The 24,672-nt window shown below is 34.3% G+C and overlaps 1 protein-coding gene and 1 pseudogene across 1 annotated transcript; one reads left to right on the top strand and one right to left on the bottom strand.

Annotated features, from left to right (window-relative positions):
* Positions 1-12,328: 12,328 nt before the first annotated feature.
* On the top strand, positions 12,329-18,084 carry LOC143530317 (uncharacterized). The gene is made up of 21 exons (XM_077025881.1): positions 12,329-12,485; positions 12,568-12,699; positions 13,161-13,240; positions 13,455-13,541; positions 13,635-13,803; positions 14,330-14,386; positions 14,478-14,542; positions 14,638-14,721; positions 14,804-14,854; positions 14,950-15,012; positions 15,116-15,159; positions 15,358-15,427; positions 15,511-15,573; positions 15,664-15,753; positions 15,838-15,876; positions 16,783-17,010; positions 17,112-17,197; positions 17,278-17,326; positions 17,429-17,509; positions 17,597-17,690; positions 17,778-18,084. The coding sequence occupies exons 1-21, from the start codon at positions 12,476-12,478 to the stop codon at positions 17,969-17,971; spliced, it is 1,836 nt and encodes a 611-aa protein (XP_076881996.1). The 5' UTR covers positions 12,329-12,475; the 3' UTR covers positions 17,972-18,084.
* Positions 18,085-22,271: 4,187 nt separating this feature from the next.
* LOC143530286 (pentatricopeptide repeat-containing protein At2g22410, mitochondrial pseudogene) lies at positions 22,272-24,251 on the bottom strand (annotated as a pseudogene).
* Between the last annotated feature and the right edge of the window lie 421 nt (positions 24,252-24,672).

Here is a 24,672-nt window from a genome sequence, read left to right as displayed (position 1 = left end):
CCCATCCTCCTAAAGGTCATTAAACTTAATTCTATGCCTCCAGGAACTCCTATCCTCAACCATGTCCTTAGAGAGGTGCAAGTCTAGTAAATCCCTTCTAATCCTCTCATCCCAAGTCAATTTAGGTCTACCTCTACCTCTCCTCCCCTCTATAATAAGAGTTTCCACTGATCTAACGATAGCCGTTGTCTGTCTCCTTTTTACATGTCCAAACCATCTCAGTCTGCCTTCCCCTATCTTATCTGATATACTGGCCACCACTAGTTTTTCCCGAACAACCTCGTTTCTTATTCGGTCTAACCTTGTGTGCATACACATCCACCTTAGCATCCTCATCTCTGCTACCTCCAACTTACGCATACGTGTCTTCTTGATGGCCCAACATTATGTTTCGTATAGCATCGCAAGTCTAATCGCAACCCTATAAAACTTTCCCTTTAATTTAGTTGGGAACCTCTTGTTACACAGTACCCTTGTGGCAGCTCTCCATTTATACCATCCTTCTTGGACACGACCTATTGACTATAAGAACTTAATCCTAAATGTTGATGAACACAACCTATTGATTGATTATAAACCCTAGTCCCAGAAAAACAAATGCTTAAGCACTCAAAACAAACGTAAAGATATATTAATAATAAAATCAATCATAGTTCAATCTAAAAAAGATAGAAAACATAGATACATCCTGTTTCACACAAAAACCATACACCTAAAGTGGTCACAAAGGGCTTAGCCTTGCCTCTGCATAATGATCAGCTTGATTAAGTGTTGAACTGATGAAAGCACGAAATGATTCACGAACCAGGAGCTCTGAGATGATGCAAAATCGCCTCCTAGGTCGTCTATGGCTGCTGGAACAAAAGATATCTCTAATGGGGGCTGAAAAGTGGTTTTATATCTGTAAGGCCCCGATCCCGGTACCCTGTATGTTGGATTTACTCATAAACACAGTTCTACATATCAGAGTGAGTTAAAATTTTTTGCATAATACTAAAACTTCAAACATTATATTACAAAACATAAATTCTTGTTTAAAAACATTATTCTACTTATCTCTATATTAAACATCAAAACATAACATCATGAACTTTCCCTTCTTCTCTTTAGATGCCCAGTCTTCACCCAGTGCCATGAACATCAAAACATAGCATCATGAACTTTCCCTTCTTCTCTTCTCTTCAGATGCCGAGTCTTCACCCAGTACCATGTGTCCTCCTCAAGCCAGCTCATTCATTTTATTTTTCTGCGTGCATACTAAAAGTCGGCTACGCTGAGTGAGTTCTAGTTATTCAGGCAGCATACATTACATTCACATGCTTACATATACGCATCCGAAGATACATATTGCATACTTAACCTACTTACCTTTCATTCATACATACTTACATACATTCTTATTTTCATACTTTCATAAATTCATATTTCTATATTTTCTTGTTTTAACTGTCATATTACATACATAACTATCTCTACGTTTTTAAGAGCTTTTAGCCCTATAACCTCTCAGATATTATTAGGGCCTGGTCCCTACATTCGCAAATATTATTAGGGTTTGTCCCCTACATTCACAGATATTATTAGGGTCTGTTCCCTACAATCGCAGCATTATTATTAGTCTGTTCCTTACATTCGCATATATTATTAGGGTCTATTCCCTGCATTCGCAGATATTATTAAGGTCTGTTACCTACGTTCGCAGATGCTATTAGAATCTATTCCTTTTGTTCCGTACAACCATACATACCTTTCATTTACACATGTATATATATCTGCGTACATACTCCTAACCTTTCCTCCATACATTCCACATTGCTATATCATTCATCAAGCATACGTATAACATACACTTACCACTTAAGGTAAGTGTATTGACTAACCACATAGGAGTATGCATACAGCCCCGAAAACATAACAGAGAAATGGGCTAGAAACTCACCTAGATCCTGTATCTCACAGGGTTAATTGTAACACCTTCAGCTAGGCACGACTAATTGTTTAACAAGTTACAAGTATCACTTAACTACTCCTAATTAAATCATATTCTAGGTTAGTGGAGCCCCTAACTAACAAGGGTTCGTGGGCAGCACCCTTGGTAGTAGGGTCCTATCGGCAAATTTTTTTTTATCCGAAAAAATGTTCATAACTCGTTATTAGTAAAGTTTGCATTTTTCCTACTTAATATAAGCCGATCAAGTACCCTATCGATTTTCATGGCAAACCGACATCAAATACATAACCTTTTACTTTAAAACGTACCTTTTCTTGGATCTGGTTTGGTTCGGATATGAATCAACACGTGAATCTAGACGTGTTTCTTGTTAGTCCATGGAAATCGGATGCGAATCACCCGCGTTCCTTGCTCGGACAGGATCTGAAAGGTAGGACAGTGTTTGTGTGTGTTTTGAGTGTGTTGAGGCAATATGGAAATGAGAGAGTTAAGGTTTTAGGAGGGGTTTAAGGAGTTTGAATACTCCAAGCCCATGGACCTTAGTCCCATAACCATCTCCAAGTCCATGTATTATTTCTAAGCCTACCACCCAATCCCATTATTATTTAACATATTTAAATAACAACATGCATTTAAGTAACAAAACTTCCTTTAGTTATTATTTTCAAATGACAGACGTTACAATATCAATTAGGCTTATAATCCCGTCTTTGATCACATTCGCTTAGCGTGAAACTCAGAAAGCCAGTTCGTCGCATAGCGCAAAGTTAAAAGCATCATATTTTGGTCTTTGGCTCCTTCACATTGCCTGAAGGAGCATTCTCCAACCCTTCGCATAGCATGATGGGGCTTCTTGCAGAGAAGTTCTCTCATTTAACTCGTTTATGCCTTGGAACGAGTGCTGGTCATTTCTACTCATCCCGAACACCAATCCAAGCTCGCATATAGCCTCGATAAGCCTTTATAGCATTCAACAACCTGAAATACAAAAGCACGCTTGAAGTACCACAGTGTGCTCTATAAAATCAATAAAACCAAACATTTAATACATTAAATAACAGGAAATATACCTGACCATTATCATGCAATAAATGTAATTCCAAGCCACGCATGCAACGTGCTCCTTAGAATACTTAGCAAACTGGGCAAGTATAAATACTCATGGGTCAACATGAGGTTGGTGAATTCATAATTAATAATTGAAATAGTGTATTTTAGTTACCGGTACAATTCTCTAATATTTGGGTAGCTAGCCATTTACAAGTTACTAGGCGTTTGAATCGAAACAAACTGTTGAATATGTTGCTACCTTCTTACCATGTCTATCACAAACACTTGTGTAAATTATAGGTCAATAAAACACTCGCTTCTACAACCTCTAGTCGCCCGGGTGGGGTTTGTTACCCCACAAGAATCCCCTCTCTAACGGTTCATGAAATGTAAGGACTTTAGTGATAAAATGTATCTATTACACAAGTAATATATATATATATATATATATATATATATATATATATATATATATATATATATATATATATATATATATATAGGAGAGATTTCAATTAAGAACCCCTTTGAGTTTTAAGAACTCGAAAGAACTCAGTGTAACGATTTTTTTTTTCGAATCTTTTTTACACATGCGTAATATATCTAAGTTACATACACGTAAAAAAATTACAGAATTTTTTATGCACCGAGTCGAATTTTTACACATGTGTAACGGACATAAAAGTTAGTGTAACCACTTACATATTTATTCTCTCTCATACTTTGACTTTTTTGCCAGATTTAATCTCAACCATATATTCCAATCCATTTAATTAAATGTGTGGCCTAGAATTGAGTTCTTAAAACTCAACATGGTTCTCAAAATATCACTCCCTTATATATATATATATATATATATATATATATATATATATATAGAGAGAGAGAGAGAGAGAGAGAGCTACTAAAACTAAATAATTGCTTCTGTTTTCTTTCCGAAAACAAGGATAATAAATTGTTTGTAGTTTCTCCTTGAAACAAGTAATGAAAAGTATGAATTCACCTGATGAAGTGTGTAAATGGTTTTCCACGAAAAGCTTAACAATGAAAAAATGTGCATGTCTAACAGTTACCTAGTACAAGTTTGAAACTATGAGAACATGTTCAACAACACGTGACCCTAAGACTCACATAAAGATTCACGCACATACAAAAGCTGGACCCAACGACTCGTTGGTGATAACATTAATGGAAATAGTGTTAAGGTGTTCTAACATGCATCCTACATCACACAATGATCAAACAAGCAAGCATTTAACATATAACTCAAATTCTGATCATGCAACTCACAAGATAGATTGTAGCATGTACAAATGGATTTTATTAACTAAGCATACAATGGAAATAAATTATATGATTTTTACCATATTAGCATATATGTGTAAGGTTTACCAGAAAAATTATGTTATAATTTTCCTGCACTCACAATAATCACAAAAGTTCAATCATTATAGATATGTACATGCAGTTCATCATAATGCGCAACAAAAAATATTGACTTGATTAAGCCACAATACTAATCCAAATCAAGCAAGGCCAGTTGTGTTAGATTGTTAACTTAAAGTATGAAGTTCCAGAAGTGAAGCAAATCCATTTGGTCTTGTCATTATCAAGTTGTGATATCGGGAAGTCAGACCAGAAACATTCAATCTTATAAAATCAGAAAAACTATCAATCACATGTCCAAAAATTGCAAACCCTAGTTTTCTAAAAACTAGACTTGAAGTATTATAACCTAGATTCAATAATCAATCAAAAATCATCATTTATCACTCTGTTACAGTCAAAACCATAAGCGAGTACAAAGCTGTTACAATTCTGGTTTAAGCAAAACTCAAACAATAATCATATTAACAGCAATCCTAACGTTCTAATCCATGAAACAACAATTATACATCATCACAAGCATCATATAATACTTTTATTACAGATTACTTTCATGGCATGACGAGTTTATCATCATAAAACAATAATCATGTAAACAAGCATCATACGTTAAAGACTTACGTGAGTCGAATTCTAGATGAAAGATATGACTCCTATCAATTCTAATCACCAAGGAATCACCCAAATCGTCCAAGGAGAGGTGTGAGTTCGTCGGTCGGCTGAAATGTGTTTTGGTGATTATGGTTTGATAAAAACGATTTTATAACAAAATCTCGCGTCTTACACTCCCCCGTGCATCGCGAGAATGTGGCCATACCCGATGCTTCGCGACGCACAACTGGTTTTTAAATATTTTTTAATGATGTTTAACTAACGTGATGAGCAAGTAAATATATCAAGTCATGTAACATATGGTCAAATATCACATAACAATTATATCCAGATTATTTAAACGTATTTTATTTGACATTTACCATCAACGCGTATAGACAAACTCGTTTGTGAGACTCATTATTGACTCATGCAAATGTTTATGCACGAATGTGTAAGATAACAGAGTATGTTTTAAAGGAGTTAATGTGAAAATATGGAGTGTCACACCTAGGGAATTTCTTAATCTGAGATTAACGTCGGCCAATTGGCCAAACTTTGGATTATTAAAATCCAATATTTCAAAATTTAAATATTGTCATCCTTTCATACTGACGTGGTGATCCACACCTCAGTTTGAATTGTTGGGCGTGTTATACACGAAAAAGATGAAACTTTTGTTACACCATTCATCAAATATATCAATCTTGTATTTCTTAGGAATGAGTTATGCACGACCTACATATGGGATGATTGGGTCGAAGGTTTCCTAATTGCTAAAATGTATAGTGTGATAGTCCAATATTTAAGCAAACAAGCCGGTATTCTGCATTTTTCGCTTTTGTGTAGTTCACTATGGTTTTGGCAAAACAAAGCTATATATTGGGGCTGTTTGGGATTGTTTATTTTCACTAACTTATAACTTATTAACTTTTTGAAAAAGAATAAGGTGTTAAGGATTGCTTTTGATGTGAGAAGGAAAAGTTAATAAGTTACACTTTTGTAACTTATTAACTTAATGAAAAGTTATAAGGAGGTAAAATAAGGAATCCCAAACACCCCCATTATAACCTCACATGTAAATGATTTTTGTAATAGCAGTTGGAATCATAATCAACACCCGGGTGAGCTTTTTTGAAACGGGATATCAAACTGTTCAATTGATTTTGACTTTCCAGATAGAACTCATACAAAACTATCATTAAGAAAGAAACCTATCATTTTAAAAAAAACCCTTACTAAATTAGGTTTCTAACTTCAGACCTTAAAATCCCAAAAATTAACACTCACCTTCGTATTATTGAACAAGAAGGCTAACGGTCCTCACATGTGATGGTGAAGTGTAAGAATATTTAGTTTAATTAATTTTCTATCATTTCAAAACCTAAACAAACACGTACCACCTACACTCCAAACTTGTATTTGAATCTAAAGTACTTGACCTATTATTGAATTCAACCACCAAATTACTTAGAAAAAAAGTGGCATGCAAGATTTTCTAGAGAGAGAATATATGCAAAGTATACATACTTTCCCATAATCTAATCAAATCATGTCTAATCCAAATGTGAAATTAGGTTGTTGAAGTAAAGCATAATATTCAAACCCTAATGTAAATCACTTTCCGAAAGTTTCAAAAAACACAAATGCTTTCAACCGAAGCTGCCTAGCAATTAACCCTACCTCTCAAGTACTATATTTTTGTCACCTTCTTAACAGCTAACAATAGATAATGTTAAATATTCTAAACCTTTTAAAACAAACATATTTCTGTTAGACGTCAATTTATGTTTCATTTTTCTTTATTCATTTCGTATATTTATATTATAAATCTAGGCAAACATATTAACTTTGTTTAATTTTTTAATTTGTGGTTTTTTTTCTAGGATAAACATCCTGTTGCCACGGTTCATGAAAAGGGAAAATTCTTAACATATATAGCCAAACATAGATAAATAAATTACTTTATCACAAAATGACGTACTAGAACTAATTATAAGCCTTTTGATCTATTACAGTTAGATGTCATGGGTCCCCTATATATTCAACCACCATCCCTACCAAACTGACACAAAAAGAGGCTTCGCCGACGAAATTAACAATAGTATCGACTGATCACACGCTAATTACCGACAAAAAGTAATGAAAATATATGAACTTTAAAGCTCGGGAGCTTAGAGATGGTTAACGGGCATTGAGTTAATGGTAATATTTGGTAATAGTATTTTGACAATTTTTTAAGATAAGTCTAAATTAAGTAACAAAAAAATATGTCAAACATTTTTGTAAAAAGATGTAACCAGATTTATGTTTTGTAAGAAAAATGCATGACGTAACCAGTATTTTGTATTCAGTTCTCTGGTTAACCAAATAAGTATTTAGTCAACCAATTAACCTTTTGATAATAATATTAATAATAATAATAATAATAATAATAATAATAATAATAATAATAATATGTAAGTGAATTGCATAAGTATTATCCTCCGTCACAATGAATATGTACGTAACAAGAAAAATCATGAGTTTTTTCTCACACGTGAGTGACTTATACTCCACCCTTCTTTTATTTTAAACTAACAAGATGATAATGCATTAACAAGACAACTATATATAGAGCTTACACATTAATATAATTATAAAAAAAGAAATAATATTATTTTAAAGAATATATGTATAGTAAAAATCGATAATTATAAGAAAAATAATATTATCTTAAAGAATATATATATATATAGAGGTGGGTTCTAGTGAAAACTCCTTTTAAAGAGAAAACTTAAAAACTTCTAAAAACTTCTAAAAAACTATTTTTAACTTTTTAAAATTATTTTTTTGAAGTTTCTTTTTTTCCCATTATTCTTATATGTTGTTATTGGTTCAAAAAAAAAAAAAACCTTGTTGGTATAGTGCGCATGTGTAATAGTGTGCATTGCATATATGCAAAAGTGTTTGTATTGCATAGAATACAACACTTTTGCACATATTTGATACACACTATTGTATATATGCAATATAAGACTAATACACACATCGAATACACATTAGTACGTATGTGTAATACAACATTACATATTTTATTTTATTATTATTTTTTTCATATAATACAACACTACTACACATATACAATACACAAATATTGAATATATGCAATAAAACACTATTAAACTCAAAAATACATAGTAATACACATGTGTAATACAACGGTATCACATAGTAATACGTATGTGCATTACAGCGAGTTTTTTTATTTATTTTTTATTTTTCGAGTGAAATATAAGAAAATATAAGAATAATGGCTAAAACAGAATTTTGTAAATATTTTTTTATTTTTGATTAAAAATAATTTTTTAGAAGTTTTAGGAGTGTTTTAGTTTTCTCTCTAAATGTGAGTCTTCTCTTGATCCTCTCCATATATATATATATTAAAAATCGTTACATAACACTTACTGCGAGAACAAAAACAATACGTAGGTTACATGTACGTAGGGTTGATTTCTTTTGAGAACCACTTTGAATTTTAAAAACTCAAAAGAATTCAACGTAACAATTTTTTTTTAATTTTTTTTACATATATGTAATATACGTAGGTTACATATACGTAGAAAAATTACAGAATTTTTTACATACCGAGTCGACTTTTTACGTAGGTGTAACAGATGTTTAAATTAGTATAATCACTGTACATCTTTATTCTCTCTCCTGATTAATTTTTTTATCAGATTTAATCCTAACTACAAAATTTAACATATTTAATTAAATGTGCGGTTAAGAATGAGGTTTTTAAAGTTTTTAAAACACAACAAGGTTCTGAAGTTATCCCTCCCCTATACACACACACACATATATATATATATATATATATGTATATATATATATATGTATATATATATGTATATATATATATATGTATATATACACATACATATATATATATATATAGGGGAGAGATATTTTGAGAACCATGCTGAGTTTTAAGAACTTAAGAACTCAATTCTTGGCCACACATTTAATTAAATAGATTGGAATATGTGGTTGAGATTAAATCTGACCAAAAAATCAAAGTAGGAGAGAGAATAAATATGTAAGTGATTACACAAACTTTTACGTCGGTTACACATGTATAAAAAGTCGACTCGGTGCGTAAAAAATTATGTAATTTTTTTACGTATATGTAACCTACATATATTACGCATGTGTAAAAAAAATTCGAAAAAAAAGTCGTTACGTTGAGTTCTTTCGAGTTCTTAAAATTCAAAAGGGTTCTCATTTGAAATCTCCCATATATATATATATGCGTAGATTATTTACATAAAACTATTAAACTAATTTGTTATCTTTCTTTTTTATTAAATGATTTTGCTCTACATGTACATGTAATTTATAACCTACATTGTGTATGTTATAGATCTATAAACACCATGAAACTGAATTTTCTAATTTAAAAAGAAAAATTAGAAGATATGAGTGTGGAAATATACGTACACAGTCGTTTTCGTCATTTATTTTTTTATTGGAAAATGAGTGATTTACTTTGTTTAATATGTTCTTGCAATATATAGTGTTATATGTAGCTTTCTTTCCTATATAATCAAATATGTCGCTAACATGTCAAAGCAAAGTGTAGTTTGAGAGTATGTTCTAATACAATACCTTTGAATCCTTGATCAAGTATTAGCTAATTAATCTCATTGTGTTTCGTGCGTTAATAAAGACACATAATTGACTATTATATAAAGTATCCAACTTCTCAACTCTACATGTGGAAGTGATAATCCGGTTGACTTTCACCATACACTAATAAACGAAACATTGCTCATGAAGAACCATTCGACACCAGCTCAGCCCAACCAAAGCATCAGCAGGAACTAAGTTCGTACCAACACATTGCCTTTGTTTTGCTACCGAAACCAATGAGCCTTAGATAGCAATGAATTAACTTCGTACAATGAAAACATATCAAAAGATAGGTTACAAACAATTAAGGGCAAAATACGTCATCAAAACACCATATTATGGTCACAACCACATCATTTGAGTCATCAACTCTTCCTTAGCATGAAAGTAAATATCATGTTAAGCGAGACGAACCAAAGTTAGCCAATTTTCTTAATTATTTTGATTCATATTTTAGGATAAATCCTATATATGTATCATACAACGACAGCCAACTATGCAATTCTAGTTACATGTTTGGTTAATTAGTCTCTTCTGGATTTTGACATATTCAAGATGGGGACCTTCATCGGACATAAGCACATTGTATATCAACATCAAACTTAGTTTTGGGATCTTAAATGCGCAGAGCCACGATATTCTTCGTTATTATTTGTTGTGATCATTCTAGCTTCTTATTAACTTTGCATGTTTATAACTTCATACTTGTTGTCATGGCCTCGATCCAAGTTTAAATTATCGATCATTTATTGATCGTTATCAAGCTCATTAACATTCGATTCTTCCCTACAAAATTCGGATAAATACCCTCATAAAACTTTGTTTTCTTGTTGATTTAAAGAAAACGTTCATGCATGTGCTTGTCAACAACCTGATTTATATGGTTTCTTGTTTCACAATCAATCAAAGAGATGATAAGAACAACCCATGTGCAACGAATGTGATTATATGAAAACTACTATATATGTAGTGATGGTTAATGATTTAATTACTAGGAAAGATATAAACGGTTTTTGGTTGACATATCTAACACGTTAAACAAAGGGTCGTGTACTCAAAAGGGACATATTTAGTTAAAACCATTTATGTAGTTGGTTTGTTTATATGTTTAATTAAACAAATCGACCCGCCAACCTATTTAGTTAAATAGGTCCACCTGCTAACCAATTTTTATAACCCACCAATCCGATTAGCATGTTTGCACCAAAGCTATTACTTGTCAAACTGTTTTGGCATTTGACACGTTAATATAAATGGGTTGAACATATTGTGTTTGGGTTACACGCTTTGAAGTGTGTGCGGATTAGGTTGATAATTTTGACACAAAAAGATACATGAGTCATGTTTGGATGCACGCTTTTAAGTGTGTACGTGTTAGTATTGATACTTTTTACAAGAATAAAAATACTATGTTCGGCTGAACAACTCAACCAGTCAACCGACATAATTAACACCCCTAATCACCAATTAGCGAAAATTAATTTCTGAAAGATAAGAGGAGTAACACTAATTGGGATGAATAGTTAGTGATTTTCTTGATCTGTGGGTAGCATTCTTGTCAAAGTATTAGAATCTTCTTGTAATTTGGATTCAATATGTAACTTTACTAGATGTGAAAAGAGTTAAAATAGGACAGATAAACGAAAAAAGAAACTCACTTTTTAATTTATTAATTAATCTTTAATTTAGAAAGGTGGTCATAGATTTAGGTTTTAATTAAAAGCTATTTTGTAAACCTAAAAAAAAGTCTGAACAGAGTTGATTAGGGTTATGAAAAGAGTTACAAAAACGAAGTTTAGTTACAAATATTATAAAGATAAGATAAGATAGATATAGACATAAATAACAATAGACTTTTATTAAGTATAAACAGATTAAAGTAAAATCATTTGATCTAAATCAATTTAACTTTTTTTCTTCTACTCTTTTTTAACGGCGTCCGGAACTACCTCAATGTCTAAGTGAGTATTACTGAGATGGAATGTCAGCGTCTATATTAATTTTGACGCTCTATGCCTAATTCACTCGAGAACACCATTAAGGAGGAAACCCACCACTATGGGAAAATCCCTTTAAGTCAGTTTTCGAACTAGGCGAGTGGAGTTGTAAGAAATAGACTTGGTGTTCCATGTGACGCATGTACGATTCCTGCCCCCCCCCCCCCCCCCACATTTAGTTTTGGGGTCACTAGGTAATGATAGGAGATTAGGCGAGGAGATGACGTTCATTAGTTGGATCCTTGAACTAAATGAGTTTTATCTTACCTCACTGTCGTGCCTAAGGGCAAGTGTTTAGGGGCGTTGCCCTTAGGTGAGTGTTTTCCTCAGATCGGAAGACAAGTGTATCCCGATGCGATGAATTTAGCCAGCAGTCCATCTGGAAAATTTATTGATCATACAAAAGAAAAGTCAAGTTTCGAGCATAAGGCATCGAGAATCTCAAGCATTAGCTATCATCTCGTGTGTTACTAAATCCAAAATCATATTTATAACTAATAATTTAACCATTTAAACAAAATGATATATTTAACTAACCTCAACCAAGGAAACCGTCTCCTTTCTCTCTCTTTCTTTGTAGGCCACCCCTAAAACAAGAAAAAGTGGATTTCTCAGAATATTTTTCTTTTATTTTTTATTTTCTTTTTCTGCATTTCATTTTCACTTCCTCACATATATAATCTCCCCACCCCTGCTGCAATTTCACCCATTCACTCAACCAACATACAACACAAATCACTCATTTGCACTTTCGCAACCCTCAAGATTCAGTCTTTGTGACCCAAACACATCAAGAAACAATTTTTACAATCTAAATTGCAAGAAAATGCAAAAGGGTAATGTACTAATGCTCTTGTTGTCCATTTCTTGAAGGGTTTTTAAGCAAATTGTTAAATGTTTTTGGGTTGTGATGAACAGGAAACAAGAAGGAGATGAAGTATGTTTTAGTGACAGGTGGTGTTGTTAGTGGGCTGGGCAAAGGAGTCACTGCTAGCAGTATTGGCCTTGTTCTTCAAACCTGTGACCTACGTGTCACTTGCATTAAAATTGGTTAGTTTCTTTCTTTCTTTCTTTCTTTCTTTTTTTGTACAAATTTTCTTGATTTTGTTTATGTGAGCTTGAATTTTGTTAAAGATTTTAGTGGGGTTGGGTTATTTTTTTTTTCTTGATGTTGGATCTATCTGATTTTTTGTGTTTTTGGTTTTTCTAGGTTTTTTTTATAAAAAAGATACCTTTTTTATAATTTATAAATCAAGATTTGGGATTTAGTTACACACCCAACTGTCTTTATGAAGTGGTTAGATGTTTCTTGTTGTTCTTGTTGATTTAACAAGATTTCTTGAACTTTGGATATGGTGATGTCCTGTCTCATTCTTGTATGAATTGATGGTTTGTCTCCACCTTTTTTTCTTTTGGTTTAAAAGTTTAAAGCTCACAAATTTAAAGATTTTTCACTTTTGTGAAAAGAAAGGTTAAAACACACAATTTTAATATCTAATTTTGTTGTGCAGATCCTTATTTGAACACAGATGCAGGGACAATGTCCCCTTTTGAGCATGGAGAAGTTTATGTATTGGATGATGGAGGAGAGGTAAATTACTAGCTGAATCGAAAAACTTACGGTCCTAAATTTAATAATTTGCCGAATATTTTTTTACCTAATTAATAATGGAAGAAGAACATAATCCATATGAATTAATTATCTGTCACCACTAGTATTAGTATGCAGTATGCACTATGCAGTATTTAAGTCTCATTAAATATTGGATTTTGTAATCTAAGTTGACTTAATTTGTTGATTGAAGGTTGACTTGGATCTTGGAAACTATGAGAGGTTTCTAGATATAAAATTAACGCGCGATAATAATATCACCACGGGGAAGATATACCAGGTATAAGAAATTAAATGAGTTCAATCACAAATCTTGTTACAGTTGACTGATTGGTTATGTTTTTTTTTTTTGTAATTTAATTTGCGGGTGAAGTCGGTTATTGACAAGGAGAGGAGAGGGGATTATCTGGGATCAACGGTTCAAGTTGTGCCACATATTACAGATGCAATTCAAGATTGGATCGAGCGGGTTGCAGCAATACCTGTTGATGGAAAAGAAGGTCCACCTGATGTCTGTGTCATTGAGTTGGGGGGTACTATAGGTATACCACTAAAAGTTGTGTTTGTGTTCATACATCCATGATTTTGGTTATTCTTTTAATTAAAAGATTAAATTTTTATTGTAGAAGATATTGAATCTATGCCATTTATTAGTTGCATTTGTGTTCATTCATCATTTTGGTTATTCTTTTTATTGATTAAATTTTTATTAATTTGTATTTGTGTTCATCCTGATTTTTTGGTTATTCTTTTTGTCAAAAGATTAAACTTTTATTGTATGAGAGATTGAATCTATGCCATTCATAAGTTGTATTTGTGTTCATACTAATTTTTGGTTATTCTTTTTATTAAAAGATTAAATTTTTTATTGTAGGGGATATAGAATCTATGCCATTTAATTTGTAATTGTGCTCATCCTGATTTTTGGTTATTCTTTTTATCAAAAGTCTAAATCATTATTGTAGGAGATATTGACTCTATGTCCTATGCTTTTATTCTTTTTATTAAAAAATTAAATTTTTATAACTTTTTTGTTATTTTTACTAAAAGATTAAATTTTTAATGTAGGGGATATCGAATCTATGCCGTTTATTGAAGCTCTTGGACAATTCTCGTACCGTGTTGGTAATATATTTGCATATTCTTTGATTCGTAAAGTATGAACAAGATTCAAGAACAAATATTAAGTTTATAATTTGTGTTGTGCTTTTGTTAGGTGCTGGAAACTTTTGCTTGATTCATGTCAGTCTAGTGCCTGTTTTGAATGTTGTTGGTGAACCTGTAAGTTTGAATCAAAACTTATAAATTGTGTTTTGGTGCCAATAAATTCTTAAAAGAATAACACCTTTTTGTTTTCATTTTTATCTTTTGTTTAGAAAACAAAACCAACCCAACATAGTGTTCGCGGATTAAGAAGTTTGGGATTGATCCCAAACATATTAGCCTGTCGCAGCATAACGGTATCACTCATCAGTCGATATTTTGGTTGGTCTATTTTGCTTGTATTTTGGATCTTTATTTACAAAGATTAATGGATACCAGGAACTGGACATGAATGTGAAGGAAAAACTCTCAAGATTTTGCCATGTTCCGGTATGCCGATGGCACAGTCTCTTCTAGCATAATTACTTTTATGCCCTTCTGTTTGAATTTGAATATGAATATGATCACTTTATGTAAATTGGCAGTTGGAGAACATAGTGAGCCTCTATGATGTCCCCAATATTTGGCATATTCCTTCACTCTTAAGAGTACGTACCTACACCTCGGTTTGAAAATCATTTGTGCTATACTGTTATTAGTTCTGGTACTCTAATAGTCTAATGTTAATTTTATTTTTACTTTTGTCTTTAGGACCAGAAGGCTCATGAAGCAATATTTAAAGCACTTAATCTAAGGTTTGTAATTTATATGCCAAATATGATTAAAGAAATTTTATCTTTCCGGTAATAATATGTTTCTTTGAAAAAATGATTAAAATAGGGTGACTTTCAACTTGTTTGACTTGTTTATTTAAATGTTTTTTATTTTATTGTACATGCTAAAGAAAATTGTCCCATCTACTGACATTTAACATAATTTATTATTGTGTGCAGTGAGGTCCGCAAGCCAAATTTGAAAGACTGGACTACCATGGCTAAGCGTTGTGACATGTTACACGAGCCCGTAAGATTCATGTTTGGAGCACACAGCTTGTATATTTATTTATAAATAATTTTCTAATGTTTCCTGTGATTTAATAATTACAGGTTAGAGTTGCCCTGGTTGGAAAGTATACAGGTCTTTCAGATTCTTATCTTTCTGTTCTAAAGGTGATAAACTTTTACTTGTCTAATCGTCAAAGAAGACGTTTTAATTTTTGAAGATTAAATTAAAGGTTTTTGATTTTATACTGTTTTCAGGCTTTGTTGCATGCTTCAGTGGCTTGCAGAAGGAAGTTAGTTATCAATTGGGTTTTGGCTACTGACCTAGAAAATGCAACTGGCATTGAAGTTATTATCTCCTCCATCTCTCTTTCTTTTGTCAACCACATTTATAAATAGTACATTAATTGATATATATTTTTTTATAAACAGAAGCCAGATGTCCATAGAGCTGCTTGGAATTCATTGAAGGTTTGTATGATCTGCTATTTTGTATAAATTAACGGCGTAAATTTCTGACGTGTCATATAAATATGACACGAACCTAACACAAGATTCACACGAGTCAGGTCATTTTCGGGTCAATCCTGCAAGCATAGCTGGCTAAACGGGACGTGTTCGAGTCAACCTAACGGGTTTGTGGCTTGACCCGTATAAGCCGTTAATTTTTATAGTTTTTTTTTTAAAACATATTATATGCGGTAAATTAAAATGGTTTTGAGTATTACCATGCGAAAAATAAAATAAAAGATCCGGGTTAAAAAGGCCAGGCTCGTGTAAACATCGAAAACTTGTGTTGTGTTTGGGCCTTTCCTTTGACCAACGGGTCCTCAAACCAACCTGTCCTCCTCAAACCCATCTGCCTCCGACCCGACGCGCTAAAAGCAGATCGCGATTGATTGCTCGCAGAACGCGCTGATACGGCACGCTTTCGCGTGTTCCCATCTCTCTAATCTGCGTGATGTACGATTCATACGTACGCACACTCAAAAGCCGGCCTTGGGGAGAGTGCAGGGAGCCCCGGATGTCCCGGTACTCGTTGAGTATGGCCTGGGGATGAAACCCATCATCCACCAAGGCAGCTTCTACGTAGCGTTCCACTGTCGCTTGAGCGTAGACAGTGGGACATGATTTTCGGGTTTGGGTCAAATTCCGGGTCCGTGTCAAGTTTGACCTGCCCACCCACAAAGCCTTGTGATGTGTCCAGGTTCATGTGCCTGACATGTTTTTCTAGTGTGGGTCAAACTTTCGGTTTTGTATCAGGTTTGACCGGTCAACCCATGAACACGACTCGTTTAACAGCCCCCTCATATAGATTATCTGAATCCAATAGCCTCATTGTTTGTTTAATAATGATAATAACATGTCAATCTATAGGCTGCAGATGCTGTTCTGGTCCCGGGAGGTTTTGGTGACCGCGGTGTCGAAGGGAAAATAATTGCTGCAAGATATGCCCGCGAGAACAACATTCCCTATCTCGGGATTTGCCTAGGAATGCAAATTGCTGTGATCGAGTATGCCCGATCTATTCTTGGTCTTGAAAATGCAAACAGCACCGAGTTTGATCCCCACACCAAAAATCCTTGTGTCATATTTATGCCTGAGGTTTGTGTTGAATCACATTTATAAACGCTCTCTTGATGCTATTATATTATATTAGATTACTATTATATTAGATTATAATCTAACTGTATCATCGGTTATAGGGGTCCAAGACACATATGGGTGGTACTATGAGGCTAGGATCCAGGAGGACAAATTTTCATGCTGCCGACAGCAAATCCGCTCAACTGTAAGAAGTTAGCATAATAACATTTCTGATTATCAGATAATCAGTTTTCAAAGTTAACCAAGTGTAATTGTGTGATTCAGATACGGTAATCAGACTTTCATTGACGAGAGGCATCGCCATAGATACGAGGTATGTGGAGCCCACTTACACCTGTGTCATGGTCACTCACTCACTATATATCATGCAGTCATTATTTGTTAATGTAACTTCTTTTCTTTTAAAAAAAAATAGGTGAATCCCGACATGGTACCACAGCTAGAAGAAGCCGGTCTCAGTTTTACTGGGAAAGACGAGAGTGGCCAGCGGATGCAGGTGAGGTTATTTTGGTAATTTCACCAATGTTATCCGATGCTTTAAAAAAATGTTGATCTAACATCAAATCACCTGTTTAATATACAGGTTATTGAACTCCAAAGTCACCCGTATTTTGTGGGAGTCCAATTCCATCCGGAATACAAATCCCGACCAGGAAAACCGTCGGCACTTTTCTTAGGTATGTTTTCTTTTATATAATCACATATCAGAATGTAAATATATTTAATGAATGAATGAATTATTGATTGTATTGTTGGTTGTGCAGGGTTGATAGCTGCAGCAACTGGACAGCTGGATGCATTGTTGAAAAAGTGTGTGGGTGCAAAGGCCAATGGATACGCAACTGGCAAAGGAGCGTCAGCATTATCACCACATTATCGATATAGTAACATGAATGCAAAGGTGCCGGTTGGATCGTTTGACGGGATGTACAAAAACACCAACAGTTTGCCCGTCTGAAGGGAGTTCTTTATTATAGGAATGAATGAATAGTTTAGGAAATTAAGTCCCCCTTCCGTTGGTTGGTTAGTGAGGGATTGTTGGATTAATGTGGCATCCTGGTTTTAAACGGAGCAGCCTTGCGTTTTGTGTTTCTATTTTGTGTTTTGAATCCTAAGTTGTGGAGACATTATATTTATTATCTTTGGTGAGAAAAGTTGATATCTTCGTATATTAGTTAACACTCGGTTCTTGTATAAGTATCTAAGATGAATGAATGACCATTGTTTTAAGAAACTGGACCGGTTACAGTGGACGGTTGAACTAGGCTGTCTTGTAGTGTAGTTTATTTATGAAAATGCTAAGGTGATTCTATATCAAAATTCAAAAGAAATGGAGACAAAAAGTTTAGTAAAATAAACTTAAATCTTGTACCTTTTTTGTTGAGTTGCAAGGGTTTATAGTTGATTTAGGGTTTTTATATGTCAATATTTGGTGCTATTGAATTCATCTTGTTAGTTAGCTTGATGCCACGGAGTGATTCTTTCAACTCATGCGACTCTTACACTCCTTCCATGATTAGCCTTTTAACCGAACTTGACAGTAGTTGAGTTTAGGGGTTTTATGTGTCAGTATTTGGTGTTATTGAACACATCTTGTTAGTTAGCTCGATGCCACGGAGTGCTTCTTTCAACTCTCATGGCGACTCTTACAATCCTTTCATCCTTTTAACCGAACTTGACATTGATTTTAAGAGACTAGATGCGGAATGCAAGATACATAACCAAAGAAAACTTTCATTGAGAGCTTACCAGAGAAACTTCTGAACTTTGGAGGTGTGAGCTTAAATGATCAACCCTGTATTTCTAGTTGCTAGTCATTCTAACCTGATATAGACTGTTTTGATCTAGACTATTCAACAAAGTATCTAGGTTATTTTCATAATTTCTACTATTATTTGCACATATCTTGCAAGAAATCTCCATACTAATCTAGAGATACATGTGACCCTTTTTCCATAATTTTCCCCAAAGGTGTTGAAGCTCCAAGAATGCTTTAGAAAAATCGGAAATCCTAACGTTGTGACTTGAAATATAGACGGGTCATGTCACACCCCGACTAGCACAATGCGGAAGCGTAAAACGAGAATGTAACAGACACCTCTGGTATCAACACATTGTTTATAAAGAAATATCACAAACTAATTTACAATATAATACATTTCCTTGTTCTTTCATTGTTTTACAGTCTAGGTGACACAAACCAAATTAGTTCGTTAACTATACGATCTTACTACTAACACCATTGCTTCTATTCACATAGCATCGACCACACACCTTGGGCAAGTAACAGATCACCAAATCATTCTGATTTAGGTACACCTGAAAAGCAGTTTAAAACGGGCCAATTATTAGAGTTGGTGAGTTTCACGAGTTTCAAGAAAACAGTTATGAATATTCACAAGTTAACACTTGTAATCATGATATAAATATGTATGTATGTAAATGATGTAATTATGCTAAGCTACAGTGAAGCCTTGACTGTTTGTCCTGCGTGTATCCATTTCCCACGCCCAATCAACCACTGTGGCCCCCTTTCTGCCCACAATATGCCCCAAGTAGCTATGTCTAACACTACATAGCGTGTTTGTATATTAATGGTCATGTGCAAAAGGGGTAAAGTCTCAGCAATACATGCCGGCTCCGTTTGGGTTTGTCAAACCAATAGTACTATTCACAAGCCACCAGCTCGAAGTTAATCACTGTGTTAGTGGGGACTTTTGTGTGTTAGCACTTAAATAATTCACATCAATACATGTTTTAGGTATGTATATGTAATCAAACATGCTTTTCACCCCAAAAGTTCGTAAAACAGTTTAGAAGTGGGGTCATGAAACTCACTGTTTAGTATATAATCAGTAGTACGTCGATTCGAGGTTTGTGTAACTTGTAATCACGGTTTCCTATAATCAATATTATAATAATATTAATATTATAATCTCAATACTAAACTAGGCTGTATAACCAATCTGGGTATAGTTGAAACGCCCAGAAAGTGGCAATAGGCTTAGGTTGTGATGTTGTTCAATGTCTAATACTTAAACCGAACTTGGCTCTGATTCCCGTTTTTCCAGCTGGGCCAAGTTGTTCGTTTATACGTTTAGAAAACAGTTATGGGGAAATAAGCTTGGGTAAATGTATTGGTTAATAAAATGATTAAGTTATAAAGAAAGATCACATATTGGGGTCCCGAATTAGCTACGGGGCCCGTTTCCGTTTATTCAGTTTGATTTGAGAAGAAACGCGCACAATCTATTCAGATTCTCCAGGTTTCTCATAGAAAAGTTCGTTTTTACTTAATTAATCCAAAAATATGATTTTTGATCACTCTTGGTGTTTTGATATTCCCGCAGGTTTGTTAGTCGCGAACTGGCCCGTTTTTATAAAAACTGAATTTGTTTAATCTTCAAATTAGCATAATTAATTAACCGTTAATCATTCAATTATGAAAATTTAGCCACTTATCAATTCAAATATGTAGATTTTTACAAAAATATTTCTGGAATTATTTACTGATTTATTAATTTATAAAAATTCATTTTATCAGCTATATTTCACTTGAAAATCGTCCGTTTCTCCCAAACAATTTCCAAAAATTCCACAAAAATTCCTTAATACTCAAATTATGTCCCAAGACAAGCTGTATCAATTCCAGAATGTAAAAAGCTCGTGCAATAGTCTTTTCGGCCCAAATTCGGCTATAAAAATTCACACGAATGCATATACACAAAACACCCTTAAACTTCTCCATATGATCCCAAAATTCATATGTCATCAAAATACATTAAATCTGAGTTCCCAGAAAAATTTCATAATTTTTGAAACATTTTAACTATTTTTCCCCATTAAACGTCCCAATTCGGTAATAAATTCGCCAAATATTCTCGGATTGTTGAAAAATTACCAAATTTGAACAGGGACTCAATGACATGGTTCCTGATGTCCCTAAAAAATTTCAATGCCTAATAATATGTACATCACAACCTTAACCTAAACAGCCCGTAAGCGAGTGTTTCGGCATTACCTTAGCAGTTTTGGTTCGTTTCCGCCTTTCTAATCAACTTTTCAAGCTCTTGTACTCCTATATAGGCTATATACAATTCCTTTATCACAAACCAAGCAATTTTTCATCAACATAACAGCCCTTAACTTAGGGTTTCGGCTAGTGCACAAAAACGAACTTTTGAACCGTAAAAATACCGTTTCAACCCTTTAATCCATGTTTATGGCCAAAAAAACTATCAAATCAGGTTCCTTACCATGTGTATGATCAAAAAATGTTTATGGACCATTTTTAAGATTTTTACATGGCTAGGAATGATTTTTGGCAATCAAACTATGTTTATTTGGTATTAATCAATGTTAAACAAGTGTAAAAGTAGCTTATTTAAGTTGTTTACCTTAGGGTTTCTTGAGAGTTTGGCTGGAGAATTTGATGGAGATCAGTTTACACAAGTTTTTATGTGTAAAAATATCTAACACCTTGGTTATAAAAAAAAAAAGAAACCCTTTCGGGAGGGGGGGGGGGGGTTTCTTGATTGCGACCGGAAGCCCATAGCTTGGGCTTATTTTTGGCCCATTAACTGATTTTACAGGCCCAAGTGCGAAAGCCCAATCCAAATTTAGTTCGGTTTTTGGCGCGAAAAACTTATCGGGTGTGTCAAACAGTGCGAAAACGAGTGTTTTTCGGCTAGTTTTGTGTAAATTTATAAAAACATACTATATGTTTGTAAAAATCAAAAATATTTTCACGGATCGCTTTAAACATTTCAAATAAGTATTTGGTAAATCTTTTTCGGCTTAACGGATGATACAATGCTTGGTTTGTAACTATCTTTCGCGTTTAAATCTATAGCGGGTAGTTAAACGAGCATGTTTTCGTTTAACTTGTTTGCTATTAAACTAAGGCCATATTACTAATATTTTAGCTTGTATTAAACGTATATCACTTATAGATGCCCCCCCCCCCCCCCCCCCCCGGGATTTCTGGGTCATAACCCGACCCGTTCGGTTAATCGTTCGTTTGTTATGCAAAAAGCGTTTATTTGCTTAATCGATAAATACGTACTGAGGTGTCCCTTGTTTTGGCTCAAATGCCACAGGTCATGACATGATCTAGCTCTCGATCTATAGTGTATCCAGTGATTAATCTTTTTGAGCCACTAAAAGATTCTAGTGTTTGTTAAAAGCCTTGCATATAACTTACCTTATAAGCATGAGTAAACAAACATGAATCAAATATTGAGCAAGAAGAAAATAAGCTATACTAGTATATAACTTGCATTAGAAAGTTGCCAAATATCACATTCATTTTCTATTGACTTCAAATGAAGGGTTAACTGATCCAACAACTCATACAAATTACTTGACAACTCATTTCTCTTATCATCAACCATAAACTCATATGAATTTCCATCAACTTCAACAGAGCTAACACCTCTACTCTTCCTAATCCCTTGATCCTTCATTAACCTCTTTATGTTCTTCACATCTTGCCATCTTTTAGCTTCACAAAACATGTTTGATACAAGCACATATATTCCCGAACCACACGGTTCTAACTCCAACACTTGTTTCAATATTTGTTTCCCTATTTCAACATTCCCATGAATCCTACAAGCCCCAAGCAACGCACCCCACATTACAACATCCGGTTTCATTGGCATTTCGTTTATTAGTTTAATAGCATCTCCAAATAGCCCTAACCGCCCATACAGATCAATTATACAAGCATAGTGTTCTATTTTACATGGTACTTTGTAAAGTTCTTTCATTTTGTTAAAATAGTGTTTACCGGTTTCTGTAAGACCACTATGACAACAAGCCGAAAGCAAGCCCATGAAGGTGATGTCATCAGGGGGGACCCCATGAGCCTGCATGTTCTCGAAGAGCTCAACCGCTTCAAAACCACATCCGTGTAATGCAAGTGCACCGATCATAACATTCCAAGAAACATGATTCTTTTCGGGCATGTTAAAAAACAAACCTTTAGAAGTCTCTAACAGCCCACATTTGGCATAAAAGTCTATCAAAGAATTGTACAATGTGACGCTCGGTCTTACATAGTTTGATATTATATAATTATGGATGCTTTTTCCGGTTTCCAAATCACCGAGTTGACTGCATGCTGAAAGAACACTAGCCAGAGTTGACTCATCAGGCGTTACTCCGGCTTTAAAGATCTCACTGTAAAGCCCTAATGCTTCATTATTCCAACCTTTTTGTAAATAGCATGAAATCATTGAGTTCCAAGAAACAACGTTTTTTACCGGCATTTGGTGAAATAGATTCTTTGCAAGCTCCACGTGACCATGTTTAGCATATGCACTAACCATAGACGTCCATGAAACCACATTTTTATAGCTCATTCGGTCAAAGAACGCTTGAGCTGATCGCAAATTCCCACATTTTGCATACATGTCCACAATAGCATTTTGCACATAAACATCAACATCAGCTCCGGTTGTCACCATATACGAATGTATTAACCCTCCTAACACTTGTTGGCAGTTATGTGAACAAACAGAAAGTAGGTTAACAAACGTAAAATCATCAGGCTTTACACCAAAACCCCTCATTTCTCGAAACAATAAAAACGCTTCCTTGCAATAACCTAACTTAGAGTATCCACCGATCATACTGTTCCACGAAACCACACTCTTATCAAGCATATCATCAAACACCTTTCTTGCATCCTTAATATCCCCACAATTGCCATACAAACTAATCAACCCGTTTTGCACGTAAACATGCGACTCGTATCCCGACTTTATAACCCGAACATGCACCAAAACCCCATCTGAAACCCTCGTTAACGCCTTAAGAACAAACGGGTACGTGTGTTCATTCGGTGAGATCCCAACACAAATCATTTGGTGAAACAGGTGTAAAGCTTTTACTGGGTTGTCACTGTTTACATAACCCCTGATTAAACTGTTGTACATGTGTTTATTTGGTTGAGGCAAATGGTCGAACAGTTGGTGTGCGTGTTGTAAATCGGGTGTTACGGATACGGAACAGAAGGAAATTAGTTTGCTGAGTGTGAATGTGTCGTGATGGAGACCGTTAACGATGATTTGAGCGTGAATTAGTTGAAGGGTCTTCATTGATTGGCATTTTTGGAGGTGGTGAATTAGGGTCTGGTGAGCAGGTGAAGAGGAATTGGTAATGGTGGCTGAGAAAATGGAGCGTGTTTTGGTATGGCGGGAAAGGATAGTGAGATGCTTGATGGGAGTGAACATGCTCTGTAATCATTCGTAGAACAGAAATCATCTATCGATACCAACTATCAATACAATGCTGGTGTTCGGTACCAAACACTCTTCCCTAAATAAAACAAAGTCAAAACCGGTTCGGCCCAAATTGGATCGTTTTAGAAACCAATTACAAAAGAAAAACTGTACCGGTTGAGAACGGTTTCAAACCGGACCGGTTTTATCCCAAACAAGTTTCAAAAGCGGATTTCAAGTATATATACTCCAAACCGATTTTAAAGCAACGAATGTTTTGAGTCTGGATCCGTTTTGTTGTGGACGTGGTGAGTAAAGTGCATGTAGTTAGGCCTGGAGTAATGGTGGATCTGCGCCCAGAAATCCAACATTTGCAAGTCCAAAAGTTATATGTTAATGTTAAATAAAATAGGCTTTTATCAATGGGCTGAAC

This window comes from Bidens hawaiensis, unplaced genomic scaffold, assembly GCF_021521415.1.
Source record: "Bidens hawaiensis isolate Kalapana, Puna unplaced genomic scaffold, B.hawaiensis_p1.1 tig00008893_1, whole genome shotgun sequence".
Lineage (NCBI taxonomy): Eukaryota > Viridiplantae > Streptophyta > Magnoliopsida > Asterales > Asteraceae > Bidens > Bidens hawaiensis.
Note: the sequence above shows the minus strand (reverse complement) of the source record. Positions and strands in the feature narration are given on the sequence as shown.